This window comes from Heterodontus francisci, chromosome 24 (genome assembly GCF_036365525.1).
Source record: "Heterodontus francisci isolate sHetFra1 chromosome 24, sHetFra1.hap1, whole genome shotgun sequence".
NCBI lineage: Eukaryota > Metazoa > Chordata > Chondrichthyes > Heterodontiformes > Heterodontidae > Heterodontus > Heterodontus francisci.
Window position 1 is genome coordinate 23,823,105 of NC_090394.1, and position 22,473 is coordinate 23,845,577.

At 43.3% G+C, this 22,473-nt stretch overlaps 1 protein-coding gene across 1 annotated transcript in view; it reads left to right on the forward strand.

The window, feature by feature from the left end:
- meiob (meiosis specific with OB-fold) overlaps positions 1-22,473 on the forward strand; it is a 92,847-nt gene that overhangs the window by 35,221 nt on the left and 35,153 nt on the right. The window contains exons 5-9 of the mRNA XM_068056754.1: positions 1,746-1,818; positions 15,183-15,378; positions 19,485-19,585; positions 20,646-20,698; positions 20,805-20,900. Of these exons, the coding sequence (XP_067912855.1) occupies positions 1,746-1,818; positions 15,183-15,378; positions 19,485-19,585; positions 20,646-20,698; positions 20,805-20,900 (519 nt within the window). The remainder of the gene's footprint in view (positions 1-1,745; positions 1,819-15,182; positions 15,379-19,484; positions 19,586-20,645; positions 20,699-20,804; positions 20,901-22,473) is intronic.

The following is a 22,473-nucleotide window of genomic DNA, read 5'->3' on the forward strand; positions in this document are numbered from 1 at the left end:
TACGTGTATATTGACTTTTGACAAATTGGCTCATCCTAAGCAAATATTTTGCTTAAATATCTTTCACACTGAACTCCATTTAAGTTTTTCTGTTAATTAGGTGATTATAAATGTTAGTTTTTGGTTTGAATTATTTGACTCTTACAGGATGCTCATTCATATTTTGATGTTAAATAGATTTTTTTTTCTACAATATCCTCCCCTCCCCGCTCCCTATACTCCTCATGAAGAAAATGATTTATTCTTGGAAAAAATTCCATATGCATCATTTGCCAAAAGATGTTTTACCCAAATATCCATTTTTTAGGGCAGTTTTCAGAGGTCCTGCATTGTCAAGGGGACTTTTCATAAATTAGGTGCTTATTGAAAAATCACAGCAATAAACCCATGATTTTCTGATGAGCTGCCCACTGTAAGTGGGTCTTGAAAAGTTCTGTCAGCCAGAACAGTGACTATTGACAACTATACATACTTTCTAGGAGTCACAGGAGATCAATTAGGACAGGAATCCAGTATTTTGCAACTAGTTTTATATTTTAGGAGTTTTGAGGGATACTGAGAATGTTTTTGATTGGCTCCTTTAGAAACAAATTCGAGTACTCATTCCATCGAATGTTGTCTTTGAGCTGTCTTTTTAAATTTCTTTTTACAGGATTACACTTTGTTATGTCTTCTGTTCTAATTGTACATTTTTGCCGACTTTTGTTTAATCAGATTACATCAATCAAATTAACTTTATGTTGGTGCAGCTTTCAAGAGCTTACATTTCAAACTACACGCGACTTGAGGCTCACTTTTCAGTATGTGCACTGTGCAAGACTGATGTCAAGTCTCTTGGGCAGAAAAGACTGGACTGGAAGACTTAGGCTGTGGGCTTGTCTGAGGCCAGTTACCTTCTGATGAGCAGGGATTAGCAACATTCCTGCTCCCGGATGCTGATCTCAAGGAATAGAATTATACAAAATAGTCTATTTGATGCAATGTGCCATTTGCAAGATGCAAACCAGCTAAACTTGTTTGATTTTCATCATATTTCCAGAGCTTTTATCCCCTTCTATATCCTTTTACTCTTGTAATAAGATTTTTTTTGTTGTTAAATAAGTTTAACTGAAGAAACTTCATGTCCCAGACACGATATTAAGTAATGGCTATCAGAGTATTTCTTTTTTTTGGTCAGGCCAGTTGGTTTTATGATATGAGATATCAGATTTAATGTATTATGTTTCTGCTTCATATATTAAGAAAATCTATCTTTGGAATAGAAAACATAGTCTCCTGTAAAAAGAATCTACTATGGCAGCTCTTTCTGAGGCTTAATTTAAAATAATGGAATGAATCAATAGAAAAACAACTTCCTATTATCTTATCAGGATATTAGGTCTAATTTAGAAGAGGTATACCGTGATAGATGATTTGAATTGTTTTCAAATATTACCATTATGGAGGAATGAAATGTGTACCATTTTTAAATGCTCTCCTCACTGCTATTTTACATTTATATTACCCCTCTTTAGATTTTCCACTTGTATTAACCCAACTTGCCTCCATGTGTCAGCCAAAAGCCAATCTTGAGTTTACCACTTGGAAGCAACCCAGGTTGACTTGCTCCTGCATTTTATTTCTCCTCGTTTGTTTGGCTCCTCCTCCCTAGCTATATGTGATCTTATTATAGTGATAAAGATTCTCCAAAAATTTTGCTTCTATGTAATTACTGATAAAATTATTCAAAAAATATTTTTTGCTAGTTATAATTGAAAATCCACTAGTGCAGGCCAAAGATACAGAAAAGGAAGAACGATTCAGTCCATCTACTTCAAGGTATATTCAAAGTCACATTTTTGCTACACAATTATAATAATACGGGATCAGAGGTGAGCTGGCAAGATGGATACGGAACTGGCTCGGTCATAGAAGACAGAGGGTAGCAGTGGAAGGGTGCTTTTCTGAATGCAGGGCTGTGACTAGTGGTGTTCCGCAGGGATCAGTGCTGGGACCTTTGCTGTTTGTATTATATATAAATGATTTGGAGGAAAATGTAGCTGGTCTGATTAGTAACTTTGCGGATGACACAAAGGTTGGTGGAGTTGCAGATAGTGATGAGGATTGTCAGAGGATACAGCATGATATAGATTGGTTGGAGACTTGGGCGGAGAAATGGCAGATGGAGTTTAATCCGGACAAATGTGAGGTAATGCATTTTGGAAGATCTAATACAGGTGGGAAGTATACAGTAAATGGCAGAACCCTTAGGAGTATTGACAGGCAGAGAGATCTGGGCATACAGGTCCGCAGGTCACTGAAAGTGGCAACGCAGGTGGATAAGGTAGTCAAGAAGGCATACGGCATGCTTGCCTTCATCGGTCGGGGCATAGAGTATAAAAATTGGCAAGTCATGCTGCAGCTGTACAGAACCTTAGTTAGGCCACACTTCGAATATTGCGTGCAATTCTGGTCGCCACTACCAGAAGGACGTGGAGGCTTTGGAGAGGGTACAGAAGAGGTTTACCAGGATGTTGCCTGGTCTGGAGGGCATTAACTATGAGGAGAGGTTGGATAAACTCGGATTGTTTTCACTGGAACGACGGAGGTGGAGGGGTGACATGATAGAGGTTTACAAAGTTATGAGTGGCATGGACAGAGTGGATAGTCAGAAGGTTTTTCCCAGGGTGGAAGAGTCAGTTACTAGGGGGCATAGGCTTAAGGTGCGAGGGGCAAAGTTTAGAGGGGATGTGCGAGGCAAGTTCTTTAGTGAGTGCCTGGAACTTGCTGCTGGGGGAGGTGGTGGAAGCAGGTACGATAGCGACTTTTAAGAGGCATCTTGACAAATACATGAATAGGATGGGAATAGAGGGATACAAACCACTGACCACCTCCAGGCGCGTATCCATTGTCTCTCGAGATAAGGAGGCCCAAAAGAAAGAGGGATACAGTCCCCGGAAGTGCAGAAGGTTTTAGTTTAGACAGGCATCAAGATCGGCGCAGGCTTGGAGGACCGAATGGCCTGTTCCTGTGCTGTACTGTTCTTTGTTCTTTGTAATACTTGAAGCCCTCTGGTATAATTAAAATTGCTAAATTGTTAATGACTTAATAGATATAGTGTGGAACTTTATGGGCTGTGCAAGAACGGATTTGGTGGCATGCGGGGTGATTTAATTAGACGGGAGGTGTTTTTTCAGATTCCTGATGACGGGATATTTTAGGGAAATTAAGTCGACGGCATGTTTGGCCATTCTGGGATTCCCCAGGCAAGATGGCAAATTGCAGCTTTGCATTCATTTAAATAACGTGAATACTCATTACCCTACACATTGTTACAATTCAGTCCTACCTTCCAGATTAAGTGAACAGTGAGAACTATTCCTGTGCCGCCGGTTCATGATTATCTTACAGTGGCGAACAGCAGTCAGATTTGTGCAGTTGGGTCTTAGGTCTGTGCTGTTCTCTCTTTAACTCATCCGCAAAACTAAGGCCAGCATTGGAATGGATGTTTGTCTCCAGGCCAGCATTGGCATGGATGCTTGCCTCCAGTAAGGGTGAATCTTCTCAGGGGATGGCAGCAAAGGCATGGGGAAGGGTCTACATGGAGGAGCAGGGCAAGGTACTTAGAGAGGTACAGCACTGAAACAGGCCCTTCGGCCCACTGAGTCTCTGCTGACCATCAGCCACCCATTTATACTAATCCTACATTAATCCCAACCTTCTCTCAATTCTCCTACCACTACCTACACTAGGGGCAATTTACAATGGCCAATTTACCTATCAACCTACAAGTCTTTGGCTGTGGGAGGAAACCTGAGCACCCGGCGGAAACCCACGTGGTCACAGGGAGAACTTGCAAACTCCACACAGGCAGTACCCAGAACTGAACCCAGGTTACTGGAGCTGTGAGGCTGCGGTGCTAACCACTGCACCACTGTGCCGCTTGGGGAGGGAAGGGTGATGTTGATTAGGTGCATGGAGGAATAGGAGAGGGTACTCGAGGAGGGAAGGATGGAGTTGATTGGGTGCTTGGAGGAGTAGGTGGAAGCTACTCGGGAAGGGTGGGGTTGATTGAGTGCATGGAGAAGTAGGGGAGGGTACTCAGGGAGGGAAGGATGGTGTTGATCGGGAGCAGGGCAGGGTGGAGTGGAGCGCTAGGGTGTGGAATGGTTGCTGTTGATGCTGAAGCTGAATGTTGTAGGGTGTGGGGGTGGAGCCTGGATTAGAGCATTACAGTCTAGAAATATTTGGCAATGGGCTAAAAGGAGGGATAATCGCTGTCAACGTTGGGAATCTGTGGGGCAAATTGAGGATACTGGCTAGCAGAGGGAATGGTTAGAGTCAATGGGGGCAAACGGATTCTGTAGTGGGGAAGGTCAAGACTAATGGGTGAATATTTGACAACTTCATATAGAGAACAGGACTCGGCAACAATGGTCAGTCTATTTGAGGAGGATCAAGGGTAAGAGTCAGCATTTCGTTGGTAATGGGAGTAGCAACATCGGGGAGGGATGGCATGAATAAATTGCTGATTACACTGGGCACAGTAATGGGGGGTGGCTCAATGGTAATGGAGGGAAGTGTAACGATAACATTGGGCCACTCAAGTGTGATGGGTTCAAGCTGGAAGGCCGCAGAAGGAGGGTGGAAGGTGAGGAGACGCCCTGACTTCCACGCACACCATTTTCTCCAGCGATAATGCAAACCACATGGCCACTGCAAGGAGAGTGGGAGGAGACAAATGATAGTGGGTGTGCATTCTACCTGGCTGCAATTTGAAGACAGATATAAGAGAACTGCTCATTGCCTCGATGTTTCAGCTCACTGGCAACAGAGGGCTGAATTGCCACGCTCTGCTTATTTATTGTTTAGAAAAGCTACAGCGACATGGGTCTCATACACCCAATTTGTCTAGTACCACAGGAAGAAGAGCAGAGGGAGCAACTAAGGAGGGCTTGTTTTCCTCAACTCATGATGCCTGAATGCCAGAAACAGGCAGAACAGGAAGGTGAGAATTCTCCAAATGATAACATTCAGGAACGGCCTTATTGAAGACTGGCACTGGCACATCATCGCATCCTCAAGACAAGGAAAAATCACATTCAGATGTCTGAGGCCATGCCAGAGATGGCTAAGGATGTCACGTGAAGTAATCACATAAATTTGTAGGATGCTGCGGCATGACCTGCAGCAGCTTGGCTTTGGTGGGAATCCATGCCAATGTGACTGCTGCACTCAATTTTTTTGCTAGTGGGTCCTTCCAGGGATCCACGGGCAACCTGTGTGGCATCTTGCAGTCAAAGAGGTGATCAATGCCCTTTTTCAACATGCCAATGATTTCATCTACTTAATTGTAGATGAGGATAGCCAGGCAGCAAGGTCTGTGGCCTTCGACACCATTGCTGGGTTCCTTAGAGTGCAAGGGGTGATTGGCTATTAGAGCACCCTGGGATCAGCCTTTGTATTTCTGAATCGCAAAGGCTTAAAAGTACAACTGGTTTTCGACCACAGGAGAAGAATCATGCATATTTGTACATGTTCCCCAGGGAGCTGTCATGACTCATACATTTTGAGAAACACCCAGCTGCCAGCAGTTTTTGAGGATCCAGCCGAAGTGGACGGCTGGATTCTGGGTGACACCAAAGCCATCATCGAATACACCATTGGCATACTGAAAATGCAATTTTGCTGCCTTGACCGGTGTGGAAGGGCTCTTCAGTACATGCCAAAGAGGGTGTTACAAATAATAGTTGTCTGCTGTGCCTTGTGCAACCTTGCAATTAGATGTGGCAACATTCTGTAGGCAGAGGAACAGCAGACTTCCTCAGATGAGGAAGGCTATGCAGGGGGTGAGGAGCTGGACAACAATGCCATCATAGATATGAGGGTCATGGAGAGACATGCAAGAGACATCAGGGAGAACCTAATTTATGCACATTTCAGCCAATAATAAGCCACATTATCAAGGATAGTTGGAAGGAGAAATATAACAATTCCCCATAGAAATTCACACCTGCCTCTGAGGTCTTATTCATTGCTGCAATCTTAACAAGCGTTGCTTTACTTCCATGTGATTGGCAGTTGAAATCTTCTATGGGCTACGATAGATGAGACTACACACCACTGCAAGCTCCTTTAAGTTATGACTGCAGAAGCACAAAAGTAAGGCAATACAGTAGTGGAAAAAGTGAATACTCATCAATAGGAAAACAGCCATCATTGAAGACTGGACATTTTCTGAGATGCTTTGTAAGCATCAATGCATTCCCACCATAGGCCTTCAATGAATATCATTGTTTTCATCTGAAAGCAAGTAAAAGATTTATTGGGAGTGGATCAAGTGGTACAGTAAATAAAGATGTATTGAAAATTATTGACCAGTTGCACAGTATTTACATCACCGTAGCCACCTTCGTGCTCAAAACCATTTAATTTTTCACTTTCTGCCATTACGTCTAGGTGCTACCCCAACATTAGCAGCTGAGGTGGAGCCAGTCTGCTCAGTGCGCTGCCCCATTGCTGTGGATGACCGTGGCGGGCATCCTCAGGCGGAATGGAGCCTTGATGACTCCATCCTACTGGGGGTCTGCAGCAATGTCACTTGAGAATCCCCCTTGTGCTCGTCTGTTGGAGGTAAGGGGGTCAATGTCGAGGGGGAGGATGAGACGCGACTCACCCGGGGGGTGTCGGGAAGAGGGCCCTAGAGCAGCTGGCATGCGCTACTTCTCCATCTGGGCGCACAATGGCACCTGTCTGCTTGAAGGGAAGGCATACCTGTAGGGAAGTCCAGTTTCCTCGTCCACCTCTTGCTTAGAGTCTGCTGTATGGAGCCCACGGCAACAGCGATGGAGTGCAGATCAGATCACATATGGCTCAAGTGCTTAACCAGACTCGTCACGGAGCTTGCCAAACTCTCAACTGAGGAAGTCATACGCTCATATGCCTGGAACATGGCAAATGTCATGGCTTGAATGGACGTCATGGGGCAAAGTCATGCATGACCTCAGGCATCGCCGACATATGTTCCACATGGCTTTGCTGCACATCCAGCAGACTTCTTGTAGCAACAAACAGAGGGTCATCATGAGCATGGGGCTGACCAGGGACCTGATCCCCAGCAATCCTCCAGTTGTCAGGGTACCCAGCTGCTGGGATGTGTGTGTTGTGTTCACCAGATCGTGACACAAACGCTAACCTTAAACCCCCTGTGGACCGTGTGCGTGTATCTGCGCTGGCGGAGGTGGAAGAAAAGGGAGATGACGATACAACCTCTGGGACATTGTCTTCTTTGTCCTCCCCAGGGGAGGAATCTTAGGCCTCATGGCGTTCAGAGACTCGAGTGGGGGCGCCTGCAGTGGAGACACAAACAGAAGCACATTAAGCATCAGCTTCGCATGAGTTCAAACACTTTCAGTAGGTATGCACACATGTCTGCAAGACTGAAGATGACACTTCATCCTTATGCCTTGAGGATCCTGCCTCACCATCTGATGTGGCCCTGCCTCCCTCCTCTCTCGCTATTTGTGCAGCCTCCTCTTCAGCCAGTGTCAACACTCTAATGTCTGCTACACCTCCTCCTGTTCTGGCTCGCTTGCACTGATTGTGTGCATTTGTCCTGCAGGAGATGGTACAGATGAAAGGAGAATTCTTTTGTTGAGAATCACAACCATTGTAAACGTGCATTGACATCACTCATTCAGGACTGGCTTTTGCACGACACATCCAAGCACATCAACAATGACAATTGTCAACTTTGCGCAAAATCATTTAGTATATGGCACCAAGGCTGCTCACGTAATCCAATGCATGCCTTGTTTGCTGACAACAGTGGAGCAGCTTTACCAAGACCTCGCTGATTTGAGCAAGTCATTGATGCATTTGCGACACTGTACCCAGTTCTGCGGATCACCCCACACTTCAAGACCTCCTCTGCGACCTCTATCCTGGCTGCCTTGGTCAGGTGGGAGGCTCTTCACACTCCATCTTCAGGGAAGAGGTCCTCCCGCCTTTCCTTGATGGCCTGGAGGAGAACCTGCAGGGAGGCATCACTGAACCATGGACGCTGCCTGTTGGCTGACATATTCTTCAGTGTGGCAGCCGAGATAAAGTAAATGATGTGAAGTTAATGCTGCATAAAAAAAATTAAGGGAGGCAAAAACATTTTGCATTGATTTAACGTTTGCTTTCAGGCACCTATGCAAAGACTTACATGACAGGAAGGCTTCTGATCCTTGAGGCTGTCAACACGGAATGAAGTGACGGCAGGTTCCACCAATGAAAGGCCTTCCCCACCACCAAGTCCCATGTGTCCCCTGTGCCCGTCAAGGCATGCTTCATTAACATATGTAATTGCATGGGAAGCAGGAAACCTGGTGGAAGTGGAAGTTACGCCAACTTCCGGTTCTGCCATTGGGAATGCTGCAGGACTCCTAAAATCCCAGCCAGAGTTTCCAGTTAAATATAGCTAAAATACCTGTGTTACTTTATTCTCTGCATAGATAGAAGTGGGGGTGGGGAGGGTGGTGGGGATGAGATGGAAAGTGGTGTAAGGAACCCACAAAACTACAAGACCATAATTTTGATCCCACATTGAGATGCCCATTCTTGATGTCACTCTTGCATGTCAACTTCACAGTGCTGCTTGAAATGCAAATTCTACATTCAGTAGGTCAGGTCTGCACTAGTTCTCCATGGCAGAGTGAAACTTTTGTAATTATTTGAACACCACTGAAAAATGCAGATCAGGAAAGCTTGATTGAATTTTTTGAAGCAGTGACTGAAGTAGTGGACAGGTGAATGTCTATGGATGTTCTTCCAGAAGGCATTTGATAAAGCCCCTCATTAGACACTGTTAGCTGAAGTTGAAGCTCATGTAATTGAAGGCAAATTATTGACCTGGTTACAAAATTGACTGAGCAGCAGGAAGCAGAGAGTAGGAATAACGGGCAGGTACTCTAATTGGCAGGATTTAACTATTGGTGTCTCACAAGGATCTGTGTTGGGGCCTCAACTATTCACCGTATTCATTAACATTGTTGATGATGGGATGGAAAGCCACATATCCAAGTTTGCCAATGACACAAATTTGGGCAGCATTGTAAGCAGTATAGATGGAAGCATAACATTACAAACAGATATTGATAGATTAATTGACTGGGCAAAACTATGGCAAATGGATTTCAGTGTAGACAAATGTGAGGTCTTCCACTTTGGACCTAAAAAGGATAGAACAGTATACTTTTGAAATGGTGAAAAGCTAGGAACAATGTCATTAAAATGTAACTGCCATGTACAGAAAAAAATCAAAAAGGCTATTGGAATGCTAGCCTTTATATCTAGAGGGCAAGAATACAAGGGGGTAGAAGTTACACTACAGCTGTACAAAGCCTTGATTTGACCACAACTAGAGTACTGTAGCAGTTCTAGGCACCACACCTTAGGAAGGGTATATTGACCTTGGAGAGAGTGCAGGATAGATTTGAATGGCACATGGACTCCAAGAGTTAAATTATGAGGAGAGATTACACAAGCCAGGGTTGTATTCCCTGTAATTTAGAAGGTTTAAGGGGTGATAAGATTGAGGTTTCAAGAGATTAAGGGGAACCATAGGGTAGATAGAGAGAAACTATTTCCAACGGTTGAGAGTCTAGGACTAGGGCGCATAATCTAAAACTTAGAGCCACGCCTATCAGAAGAGAAGTTAGGAAGCATTTCTACACACATAGGGCTGCATTTTGTGCAGGAGATGAGGCTCCTGGCGCCAGGCTGAAAAGGTGGGGGAAGTCACACCCTTGCAATTTTTCAGACCCCTGGAGCAATCCTCTGGTCTTTTGGGGTCAAAGTTTAAGAAGGCAAGATCCCTGTCCCTTTAAAGACTTAATCGGGATGGCAAAACCGCCCAAGAGCTACTGGCCAGACATAGGGCTGGTAGCTCAGCAGAATCGACAGCGCCACCGGGAGCAGTGGCCACTGTAGGTACTGTAGAGGCCTCGGACTCAGGCCCAGCTCTGGAACCCTGGAGAAGAGGTAGGTGAGGCGGGATGGCCAGCCCATCCTGAAGGCTCCGATAGGTGGAAGTGTGGGTGTTCGGTCCAGGGGGAGGGGTCCTCGAAGGGTACATTTTTCCCAGTTGGGTTCTCCGTGGGTCACAAGTTGCCCACGAAGAAGGGTACCCCCCCCCCCCCCCCCAACCCTGCAGGGAGGGCTCCTTATTTTCCATGGCATCCTCCCCATACGACCGAGGAACCCCTGCCCGCCGCTAGTATGATCCTAGCAGCGGTGGGAAGAAGTCCTTATTTGGCCTCTCGGCAGGAAGGCCATTGTCAGCTTATCCCGCCCCAGACAGAATGGGAACCGGGATTCCCAGTGTTGGGTTCCATGTCAGGCGATTCTGCCTTGATTCTTTGCCCCCCCCCCCCCCAACTCCCACCATGAAACCCGCCGTCGGGATGAGAACAAAATCCGGCCCATAGTGTCGCAGAAGTTTGGAACTAAGCCACAAATAGAACCTTTGAAGAAGTGGTTAAAGTAGTGGACAGGGGTATGTCTGTGGATGTTATTTGTATGGAATTGAAAGCAAATTATTGACCTGGTTAGGAAATTGACTTGAGCAACAGGAGACAGAGAGTAGGGGTAATCAGTGGGTACTTTAATTGCAGGATGTGACTAGTGATGTCCCAAATTAGCAACTGTTAATTTTAAATCTGAGATAAAGTTATTAAGGGATATGGGGAAAAGGTGGTCACAGATCAAGCATGATCTCATTGACTTGTGGAACAAGCTCAAGGGCTAAATGGCGCGTTCCTGTTCCTATGATAGGTGAAAGTAACTGTCCTTGGCATCAAAGTATTTGACTGGTTATAGCACCAAGGAATCCTTGCAAAACTGAAGTCATTCAGACAACCTTCCAATAGCTGGAATCATACTTAACAAACAAGAGATGGTCATGCTTATCAGAGGTCAATATTCACTGCAGCAGTTCTTCAAGGTAGCGTCCTCAGCCCATCCATCTGCACCTGTTCCAGCAGTAGCCTTCCTTCCATCATATGGTTGGCAGTGGAGCTGTTTTCTGACAATATACTGTGTCCATCCAAAACTCCTCCAATAATGAAGCAGCTCATGCCAGCTTACTGCAGGACTTGAACAACACGCAGGTTTGGGCTACAAATGGTAGGCAACATGAATGCCAGGCAGTGATCAACAAGAAAAATCCAGGCAATGACCAACAAGAAAAAGTCCAATTCTCTTCCCTGACCTTCAACAGAACTGTCAACACCTTGAGAGTCACCATTTAAGACCATATCAAGACCAGAGCAGGACTGAGGTTGCATACTCTTGTAATGTGTGGCTCACCTTGACCCCTCAGAACCTCCACCATGCACAATAGTCAAGTCACTGGCCTGGATGGGTATAGTACAGTAACACTCAAGAAACTCCAAGACAGAGCAGTCCATTATTTGCATCGTAGGAACTCGAAATTAATTTCAACATCATCTTTTAGCCCCATGATCTTTACATTGAGGAGGGCAAGAGCAGCGACATTATAGATATACCATCACTTTCAAAATTTCTTTCAAGATCACACTGCATTCTGACTGGGAAATATAACCCCATTATCTTTTTGCCACAGGGTCAAATCCTGAAATTTTCTACCTATAACTATCATCAAAAAGACTGTAGCAGTTTAAGAGCACCCAGTACCACCTTCTCAGGGCAAGAAGGGATGGGCAGTAAATGATGGCTTGCCAGCATTGTCCACATCCTAAGGACAAATAAAAAAGTGGTTAATTTGTCTAGATTAATGTCTATAGAGCTATTCTAACTTTGTCACTGGCTCAATATAGACAACATACCTGAACTTTCTTATTGGTTCAGTCTTTCTGGTTGATTAAGACAAATATTTCTCTGGAAGATAACTCCCATTACAGTTGTCGACTTTGTTCTCCAGAGGAAGTTATTGGACCAACTGTCACATAACAGTGCTGGGTCTAGCAATAATGCCAATGTGTGAGTGAAACCCCACTTGAATGGCCTGGACATACACCTACAAAGGCATCTAGATTAGTCCTCCCCAGTGCAGCTCAGAATAATTTATTATCTGAGAGCAGATTCTAAATCTAAAACTTTTCACTGTTTAACTGGGAGAAATTGTATGCACGAGGCTTGTCAAATGAGACAAATACAGAGAGACTTAAAGGCTGCAAAATGCAGTTCCATAGCGCCAATATTTTCGGCGCTATGGGTGCCGGTCTAGAAGAATGAATCCATGCTGCTTCTGCCATTGCCGCCATCGAATGGCATGTTGGTGAGGGCTTTAGCATGGGTGTTACGTGCACGGGCCAGAAGTATGCAGGGTAAACAGATTGTGACGTCAGTTGGTGTCTAATGCTGATGAGATGCCCAACCTGCCATTTTCAACCTTGCCACTCTACTTAATGCTCTCCCTGAAACATGCGTAGCTGCATTTGCATTCAGCAGCACGAGGGACCCCATCCCACCAATGCTGTTTAAAGGGATCATCAATAATTTGCAAGTCAGATGCTTATTTCTACTGGAGTTTATTGAAGAGCTGGGCGTTTAGAGGAGTTAATAACAGTTGGTAAAATCTGCAGGGAGTGATGTTGCGCATGGGGAAGGTGTGGTTGCTACTGAAAAGGCTCTGAGATCACTACTTACTGCCACGAGTAGCAGTCCCCCTTGAGCTGAAGCATCAGAGGGATATGGAACAGTGGCAGCAAAGAAGACAAGCTGTTTGCAGAGGGAAGAGGGTTAGGTTAGAAAGGTTCTAAGAAGAAGGCTTTACACACCTAGGATCTTTTAAAAGCATTTCTACCTCCGCCTAAGCCAGGAGCAATCTGTTTAGCAACTGCGATTCACCAAGGAGTTCGACAGAGAACTGTGCCACCACCTGAAAGCTGAACTGCAGCCTCAAAGCAAAGACTTGCAGGTTGATAGGTAAATTGGCCATTATAAATTGCCCCTAGTATAGGTAGGTGGTAGGGGAATATAGGGACAGGTGGGAATGTGGTAGGAATATGGGATTAGTGTAGGATTAGTATAAATGGGTGGTTGATGGTCGGCACAGACTCAGTGGGCCGAAGGGCCTGTTTCAGTGCTGTATCTCTAAACAAATAAAGAGCAGAGTGAGGATGACACTGATAGTGATTTTGAAGGTGACTGGCCTTGAATTTTTTATGTGAGCTGTTTCTATCAGGCTGAACAGGCGACATAGCTACCACCTCGCAGTTTGCCTGTCTTGGGGTGCCTTTGTCTGGCCTAGAGCTGGTACACAGTGCTAACTCAGTGGGGGGAAACTGCAGAGAATCTTGCAGGACACCCTTGAACAGTTCTGGACCTTGAGGGCCCAACTTCAGACTGCCTCAGCTCAGCATGTGGTTGCAGCCTGGGCTGACGGGCAACAACAGCAAGGGCAGTGGTGGGCTGCTGTAATGCTGTAATTCTGAGAGAGCACAGCAGGTTTATGCTCCATGGTGCCACTGTCACTCCCACAGGTGGGGTGTTGTGGGGGAGGGGGCGCCTCAGATATCTGATGAGGGCCCAACTTCAGACTGCCTCAGCTCAGCATGTGGTTGCAGCCTGGGCTGATGGGCAACAACAGCAAGGGCAGTGGTGGGCTGCTGTAATCCTGAGAGAGCACAGCAGGTTTATGCTCCATGGTGCCACTGTCACTCCCACAGGTGGGGTGTTGTGGGGGAGGGGGCGCCTCAGATATCTGAGTAATCTGTTGGAGGGCAGATTGCTGGACGGCTGTGAGAGCCTAAAAGCCCCTTTGAGCACTGGTGGCTAAGTCTGCATGACAACAAGCAGAGATTTTATGACCTCAGTCTGAGCTTCTACTGCAGCATTCAGGTGGGTGGCCTCTGCTTATGCTGCAGTGGAAGCTGAGAAATTGGCCAACAGATGCTGCTTGATGGTTGGATCTGCAAATGTTCTCATGGAGGTTGCCTCTATTTCTATGCTGAAAGGATGGACTCCAAGCTCTGTGCAAAGCCCTGTGCCAAGTTGGAGCCAGACTTCTCCATGCTCCTTTACAGTGACAGCAGGCTCACTGGTAGGTCTGACAATGCATCAAGGAGGGGGTATGGTGAATGGAGCAATATATGAGATTAATGGTATAATTGGTAGTATATGACATGTAAAGATGTATTCACTGATCTTGACCCACTCATGTGAAGCCATCAAATTTCTTTTAGCACTGCTATTCATCCATAGTCATAGCATCCAGGTCCTCGGGGCTATACCATTGGCATTGTCCATTATGGCTACCTGCTCCCACTGCCTTCTCAGTATGTGTCTGGAGGGCTTCCTGGTCCTATGAGGGAAGAGGAGCTCTCTCCTGTCCACCACCTGCACCAAGGCTCCCCACACAACATCCAAGAACCATGGGGCATGCTCTCTGGCCTGTTGAGTCATTCTGTACCTTCCTCCTGGTCTTCCACGCTTCCTTAAGTGGTTCCAAGCTCTCCTGCAGCCAAAATGCACCTCCTTTGAGAAGTGCAGTCTGGCGTTAAGTGGTGCTACTAGCAAGAACTTGGGCCCTACAGAGGCATGCAGCCACTCAGCAGCACGTTCAGTGCTAGGCTGCACACTGCAATCATGATTGGCAGGCAGCACAAAGTTTGCATGCTGTCTGCATCACTTTGAATGGGCGAGGGTTAATCACTAATCGCGATCTCTGCGCCTCATTTTGAGAACTGTCCAATTTAGTCCTCAGTGTGTGAGACTTCCAGACCTACAGAACAAGGGAATAAAGAAAAAGAGAGATATAGAGACAATAAAAATGTGACAGCAATACAGAAGAGATAAGCAGAGTTATCAGAAAAGAGGCACTTATTTCATTTTTGCCCATGAGCAATGTTGGAGATCAAATATTGCTGTTGACTTTGCATTCGTTTTATATGCATTTGAATGTACACAACTGGTATGAAATTAGTTTAATAATGCTCAAGCGGTTTGTTCAAATGTAAATTTAGCTTTGTGCCGATGACAGAGTTGAAAATGTTGCTGACAATCTAAATAGACTGATAAAGTACATTTTTCAGAACTAGGATCTATTTTCCAAATTGAAGTATTTTAATAGAATGGTTTAAAGAATAATGCATGTAATTATTCAAGCTGTTTGTTCTGATTCATCCTACTGTTGATACTTTTGACATTAATATTGTTTGTTGTTTCATATTTAGTTGCTATAGACTTTTGGTCAGTGAGAACTTTTCAACAGTCAGAATGTGCCATGATCTGGAAGTTGAAACCAGGCTTCTATCCTTGTTGCATTTGCCTGTGAAAGACCCTCAGGATTATTATTCACTTGGAGATATTGTACATAATGGCCAAAGCCTGAATGGAAACATTATCAATATTTTGGCATCAGTCAGATCGGTGAGCTTTTTGCAACTAAAATATAATGGATATTTTCTTCTATCAAGCAGTGTAGATTCACCAACACATAAATTCTGTAAGTTTGTTAGAAGACAAAAATACTTCAAATTGTCTAAAACATTCCTCAATTAATGCTGTATGTTAGGTACTGACAATTCTTCTTCACATCTTTACAGAGATACCAACATTTTTAATTAGTTTTTTAATTAGTGATATCCAAAAGAGATTATTTTCAGCAATCCTTTCTATTATGTATTTCTGATGATTTTTATTTTAGTGGTGATTGCTGATGACGTCTTCTGGGAATTGGCATAGAGCTATTAATGAATCTGAATGTGACGTAAATTAATATGCACAGCTAAATAAGATTTCAGAACGACCCAGCTTTAATGATGTTATCTATTGACATTTCAGCTCCTTCACATGCCAGACACAATTCAAAGAGGTCCAATTTATGAAACCAACCTCCCATGCCCAAACAATGTCAGAAACACATCCAATGCCATATTGATTCTGGATCTTGGTGAACCGACTTAAACAGATGTTATGTCCTTGAATGTGCTAACAAGGAGCCTGTTTTAGAACCCAAGACTGAAATTGGTTTGCCCTGAACATAACAGGTGTCAAGCTTACTGCGTTCAGGATTAGCAGTCTACAGGTGGCCTAACCAATGGTCATTAAATGAACCACTGGAGTGAAAGGTACATTTTGGTAAAAGAAAACTTACCTTAATGAGGAGTGAGGTGCAGTAGGAGTGTTCGTCCCAACTCCACATTGCCACTACTGGCCACCAGTTACCTATATCCCAATTGCCTGCCCCCCATAATAAGCTTAGAACTCCAGCTGATGCCCCAGTCAGCCAATCATTCTCTCCCCACCCCTACCCTGCACCCCCATCACCACCACCATTCCATCCAACATCCTTCATAAACCAAGGATCAAGCTAGCAGTTGGAAAGTTGGCTTTCACTTTAAATTTTCACCAGATTGATAACTTCTAAACATTTTTATGCCCTTTCAGCACTTCATAGGGACTTACCCCTGAAACACACTTTACTTTCTGTTTCTACTGCCACAGACAGTTGTTGCATACTATTATGCTGACACCCAGAGGAGTCAAATTAACAATTTAAATGATTGTGTGTACTTGCATTCAATTTTGAAAGAGCAGCAGATGCATGGCTAGGACAGCATTTATTGCCCATCCCTAATTGCCCTTGAGAAGGTGGTGGTGAGCTGCCTTTTTGAACCGCTATAGTCCATGTGGGGTAGGTACACCAACTCTGCTGTTAGGAAGGAAGTTTCAGGATTTTGACCCAGCGACAGTGAAAGAACGGTGATATAGTTACAAGTCAGGATGATGTGTGGCTTGGAGGGGAACTTGCAGGTAGTGGTGTTCCCATGCATCTGCTGCACTTGTCCTTCTAGTTGGCAGAGGTCACGGGTTTGGAAGGTGCTCTCTAAGGAGCCTTGGTGCGTTGCTGCAGTGCATCTTGTAGATGGTACACATTGCTGCCACTGTGCATCAGTGGTGGAGAGAGTAAATGTTTGTGGATGGAGTGCCAATCAAGTGGGCTGCTTTGCCCTGGATGGTGTCGAGCTTCTTGAGTGTTGTTGAAGGTGCACCCATCCAGGCAAGTGGAGAGTAATCCATCACACTCCTGTGTCGTGAAGACCCCACCTGCCAAGAATGAGCCATATTAATTTTGTCATATGAACATTAATTTTAAACTGTTGCTGGACTGAAAAGGTAACTTGTTTAAAGAAATCGCAGCAGTGGCTGGAAACATTTGCACACGAAGAGACAGTTACCTGGAGAGACAATAGAACTGCTCCCTGATCCAATTAACCCAAATGGATTTTGATCACCAGACATTGAATGTGGAACAAGCCAGCATTCCATTCCCCCCTCCCCACCCACATTGTGGGTGTCTGCTAAGATGAAAGGAATCCACAAAAATGCAGGAGAGTTTGTTAAAAACACAACTAGTCACATGGCTAACCTGCTGGCCCAGGTTTGGTTTTGAAGTGCTTACAGAACAGTTTGGGTCAAACAACAACTGAACTTCAAGAAAGAGCCTCTCTCCTGCCTGGCTCTCTCTCTCTCTCATGAATTTCCAAATCCACTGAAGCCACTTAAATCTCAAGAGAGAAGGCTCCTACAGCGAAACAAGTTTGAAAGCGTGCACTGGGCTGCAACGAAACGACAAGATTTAACGGCAATCAAAGATTCTACATCGAACTCAAAGGACAGTAAATGATCCCCAGTTATTGCTTCAAAGGTTGCCCCTTTATTCTTACTCCTTTTCTGTCTATCTGCGTGTGTCTTTATCACGTGTGCATGCTAGTGTGGTCGCGTCACGTATTTGTAGTAGTTGTAACCAAATTAGAGTTTTACGGTTAATAAAATTACACCTTTCTTGTTTAAATCTAAGAAAACCTGTCTGGCTGATTTCATTGCCTTACAATTGGAGAGCAGTGAACAAGGATTCACTGAGAGGAAGCTAAAAACACGGTGTTCTAAAAATTAAACCCTGTTACGGTCAAACCAGGCAAAGGCTGAGAGGGAATCCCTAGACCCCTTTCTCACCTGGTCGTAACACCTGGCTTGTGCCTTGTAGATGGTGGACAGGCTTTGAGGAATTAGGAGGTGAGTTACTCGTCGCAGGATTCCTAGCCTCTGACCTGCTCTTGTAGCCATGGTATTTATATGGCTACTCCAGTTCAGTTTCTGGTCAATGGTAATCCCCAGAATGTTGATAGTGGGGGATTCAGTGATCGTAATGCCATTGAATGTCAAGAAAAGATGGTTAGATTTTCTGTTGTTTGAGATAGTCATTGCCTGGCACTTGTGTGACGTGAATGTTACTTGCCACTTATCAGCCCAGGCCTGGATGTTGTCCAGGTCTTGCTACATTTCTACACAGACTGCATCAATATCTGAGGAGTCACGAATGACATACAGCTTGAAATATGACAGTTCCCTTTTTAAATTCCATCTCCCCCCCCCCCACCCACACACACACACAAAAAATACAAAAATTATCTGCAGAGGTCTGTTACAAAAATAGACAAAAAAGAATACTTTGGCCAAATACTTGCTAATTCTTAAAGAAAAAAGAGAAGATATGGAAGGAAATCAATTGTCCCTTTTGATCTGGCATCTGGGTATATGGAGACTGGTCACTGGGATCTTTTCTAAAGCAGTTCTTTTCAAGCGGCATTGAGAATTAATTGGGCAGGTTTTTCCAGCTTCTCAGGAGAGATGCAGCACCAGGGATTTTAGCTGTCCCACGCTGGATCTTTGCAGGATTTCTTCAAAGAGGTAGAGAAAGAGGTGAGCTGGGTGTTTTCTTTTTCCTTGGCAGGCAAAACACCAACTGTCTTCAAAATAGTTCACACTGCAACTGAACTGAAAACAATATCCAAACCCCAAACAGAAAGTCAACCTCCTGACCTCCATAAACCTTGACATGTGGCTTCTCTGTAAACATCTTTGCCAGATCACCAAGATTTATGTTGTTTATTGAGCTTAAAGCACATGATTTCCAGCACAGGCTGTTTTCAAACAACATTTCAAGTGTCCTATCAGTGAACTTGGTAAAAAAAAAACACATCCATGGAATCTTTTCAGTTTTAACACAAGTCCTCAAAAATTAAAATATGAAAAAAATGGAAGCACTTTTGTAAAATTATCTGCTTCTGAAACTCTCATCCATGCCTTTGTTACCTCTAAACTTGTCTATTCCAGATTCCCCCTGGGGCAGCCTCCCTAGTTCTACCCTCTGCAAACTTCAGGTTATTCAAAGCTCTGCTGCCAGTGTCCTAACAGCATAAGTAGCTAAGCTTGAGCAGACTTATACTTCAAAAATTACTGCATTTACTACAGTGGTGTTTAATGCCTTATTTTTAGCTTTCATTATTCTAACTAAATCCTGGGGAAATATATTGAAATAATATTCAATTTAAGATTGAGATCTTCAATTCAAATAAAATTAAATCTTCAAGGAACTCCACTGTGACATTAATCTCTTGATGTTTATGTTGAAAATGTAATTATTTCATTACTGTATTAGTTTAAGGATTAGAAAAAATCATTGTCTTAAGGTAGGGGAGCAGAAGCATTTTACTACCGCAGACAGAAGAAAAGGACAGCGATGCGAAGTAAAACTGTTTGATGAAACTGTACCTTCATTCCTAATGAACTGGTGAGTATATTTTTGAACTCTCAACAAATAAAGTTAAATAACTATGGAAGTTGCTTATGTTAAATCCTGAGATAGATTTGGATGGGCTGTTCAGCCTATCAGAATACCAGCCTTACCATCTTTGCAGTACAGCACCTGAATCTTGTGTCCTGGACTGTTCTTTCTGGCAACCACTTCCAGCTGTTGATCAGTCTCTGTGTAAATAAATTCTTGTTGATCTCTGTCTCAAATTTCATAAACCTGAACCTGTGCCCTTTGTCCTGCTGCCCCACCTTAACTGAAAGTATCACTTGGAGCTTAATTGATCTATCAACTATCTTATGTAAGTCCGTACATTTCCCTTTATGACAGTTCGTTTTGGAACTGAGAAGCTCGAGTCTATTAAGTTAATATCATTATTTCCTCTAATACCAGCAATAAGGCTCTTTACACCTTTCTGTACTCTTTTAGGCTCTGAGTAATCCCCTTATGTCACTGAAAGCAGAACTATATATGATATATAGGTGCCACCTGCCTAAGGCATTGCAGAACTTTAGCTTCACCTGTGGGTGTGGGCAGGGGCTGTTTAACCCAGTTGCTTTCCAGCATTTTCTGTTTTTATCTCAGAATTACAACATTTGTAATTTTTATTGTTCTCTGTTTAGTTTTCCAGCCATTATGTTTGGGATTTTAAAATGTTGAAATTTTTATCTGTATCTCAGTGTAGAAAAGCATTTAGAACTTTCAAAATACATTTCAATACCAAATACTACAAAGTAATGCTATACAACATTTTTTGCTTCATATTATACAGCAGATTGTGATGTAATATTTTATACTGCTTTTGCTATTTTCCTGTTATACATATTCAAGAGCTATACCATTTGTACTGAACCTGAAAGTAATTACTGGGATAATTTGGGACATTATTTCAACTCACAATATTTAAAACATCATGGTAGTTAACCATTTTCCTACATAATGGTGATTCATTATCAGCAATGAAAAATAACTGAATTTTTAAATGTTTGGTAAAGCAACCTTTTTATTAGCTGACTAATTATATATGTGATTTCCATAGCTGGGATAATGAATCTATACAGCTTGCACAGACATGGATACCCAGGGAAACAGGTATATTGTATGTCAATTTGTGTGAGGTATATCTTTCTTATTCTGAAATTAATTCTGCAACAAGCCTAAATACTTTTTATGGATTGGGTTTTTGTACCCCTTATAGTACTGTTCATAGCCGATGTTCGAGTAAATTATGATAGTTTTCGCAACAGCATGACTGCCACAGTGACCTCTAAAACAATCATTACAACAAATCCTGGTAAGGTTTTTCAGTTATGTTAAAATTATCTTGTAATGGCAAACGAAAGATTAATGAACATTCAGAGATTGATTTTTATGGTTTAAGAAATATCAATTGTTAGCATTAACAATACAGCACTTTCATATTTGTCCTTTTTTATAAAAAAATTGATTTTTGAAGCTGATTTTACGGTCCAGTCAAGGCAGACATTCATGCTCCCAAAATGTATTTATATTCACAGAAATAAAATGTTTACTTCATGACCAATGCTCTGTAGCCACATTATATAAATAGAAATAGTACATACACCAAAGAATGCACTGAGCAGTTAAGGGCCTAACCTTGAAACCAATATTTATTATTTCAAAATTTCTGTCAGTGTGGGTTTTGATAATACCAGGGATAAATTATGGATCATTTATATTGCAGAGCCACTTCTATTTGAAGGTTAAACATGAGCACTGATGGCTACTGAGTAAAACACTGAAAAACTAGCAAAAATAGACAATGCTGAGAATATTCAGCAGGTCAGTCAATATCTTTAGAGAGAACGGATAACATGATCACCAACACTGCATGTGTCCTAACTCGCGCCAAGTCCCTTTCACTCATCACCCTGTGCTTGCTAATCTGCATTAACTCCTGGTTAAGCAACACCTTGATTTTAAAATTTTCATCCTTGTTTTCAAGTCCCTAGAGGGCCTCATCACTCCCTATCTTAATAATCTCCTCCAGCCCAACAACCCTCTGTGATATCTGCATTCCTGCAATTCTGGCCTCTTGAGCATCCCTGATTTGAATCTCTCCACTAATGGCCACTGTGCCTTCAGCTGTCAAGGCCCTAAACTCTGGAATTCCTTCCCTCAATCTCTTCGCCTCTCGACTTCTTTCCTCCTTTATGACACCCCTTAAAACCTCTTGGACCAAACTTTTGTTCAAATTTTGTTTGATAACACTCCTGTGAAGCGCCTTGGGATGTTTTACTACGTTGAAGGTGCTATATAAATACAAGTTGTTGTTGATACTGCTTGTTTTGCTTTTGTTGAAAACCTAACCTTTTGATGTGAAACACAGTCAGTAAAGCAGTACTGTTTTACAGAATATCTTATAGATTTGGTTTGCTACAGCAATGAAGAGTCTGTAGAATACTACTGTATGGTAATCCTTCAGGTTTTTCTTTGAGATTTCAACTTACATTTTATGGAATGAACTTAACAGTTCTTGTGAAATTAAATACTTTTAAAGAGAACTTTGAAGCCTCATGACAGCATCAAGTACTCCTAGATCAAGTACTGCATGGCCCAGAAGTAGATCAAAATCTCATAACTCTTAACCCAAGCCTTAGAAGAATGCATTTTGTATTGCCATTACAATTTTGCTTCAGTGGTCATGGTTATGGTGATGAGATTGTAAGTTTAATTCCAGTTTCTGCCAGATTGTGAGCAGATGCCATCAACAACAACTAATCAACAGTTGCTCTGCTTTTATTAGTATAAGTTGAGGGAGAAATATTGGCCAGATTGTCTGGAGAACTCTCTCCACTTCAAGGAGTGCCATGTAATCTATAGTCCATTTTAAGCACAGGAGCCTC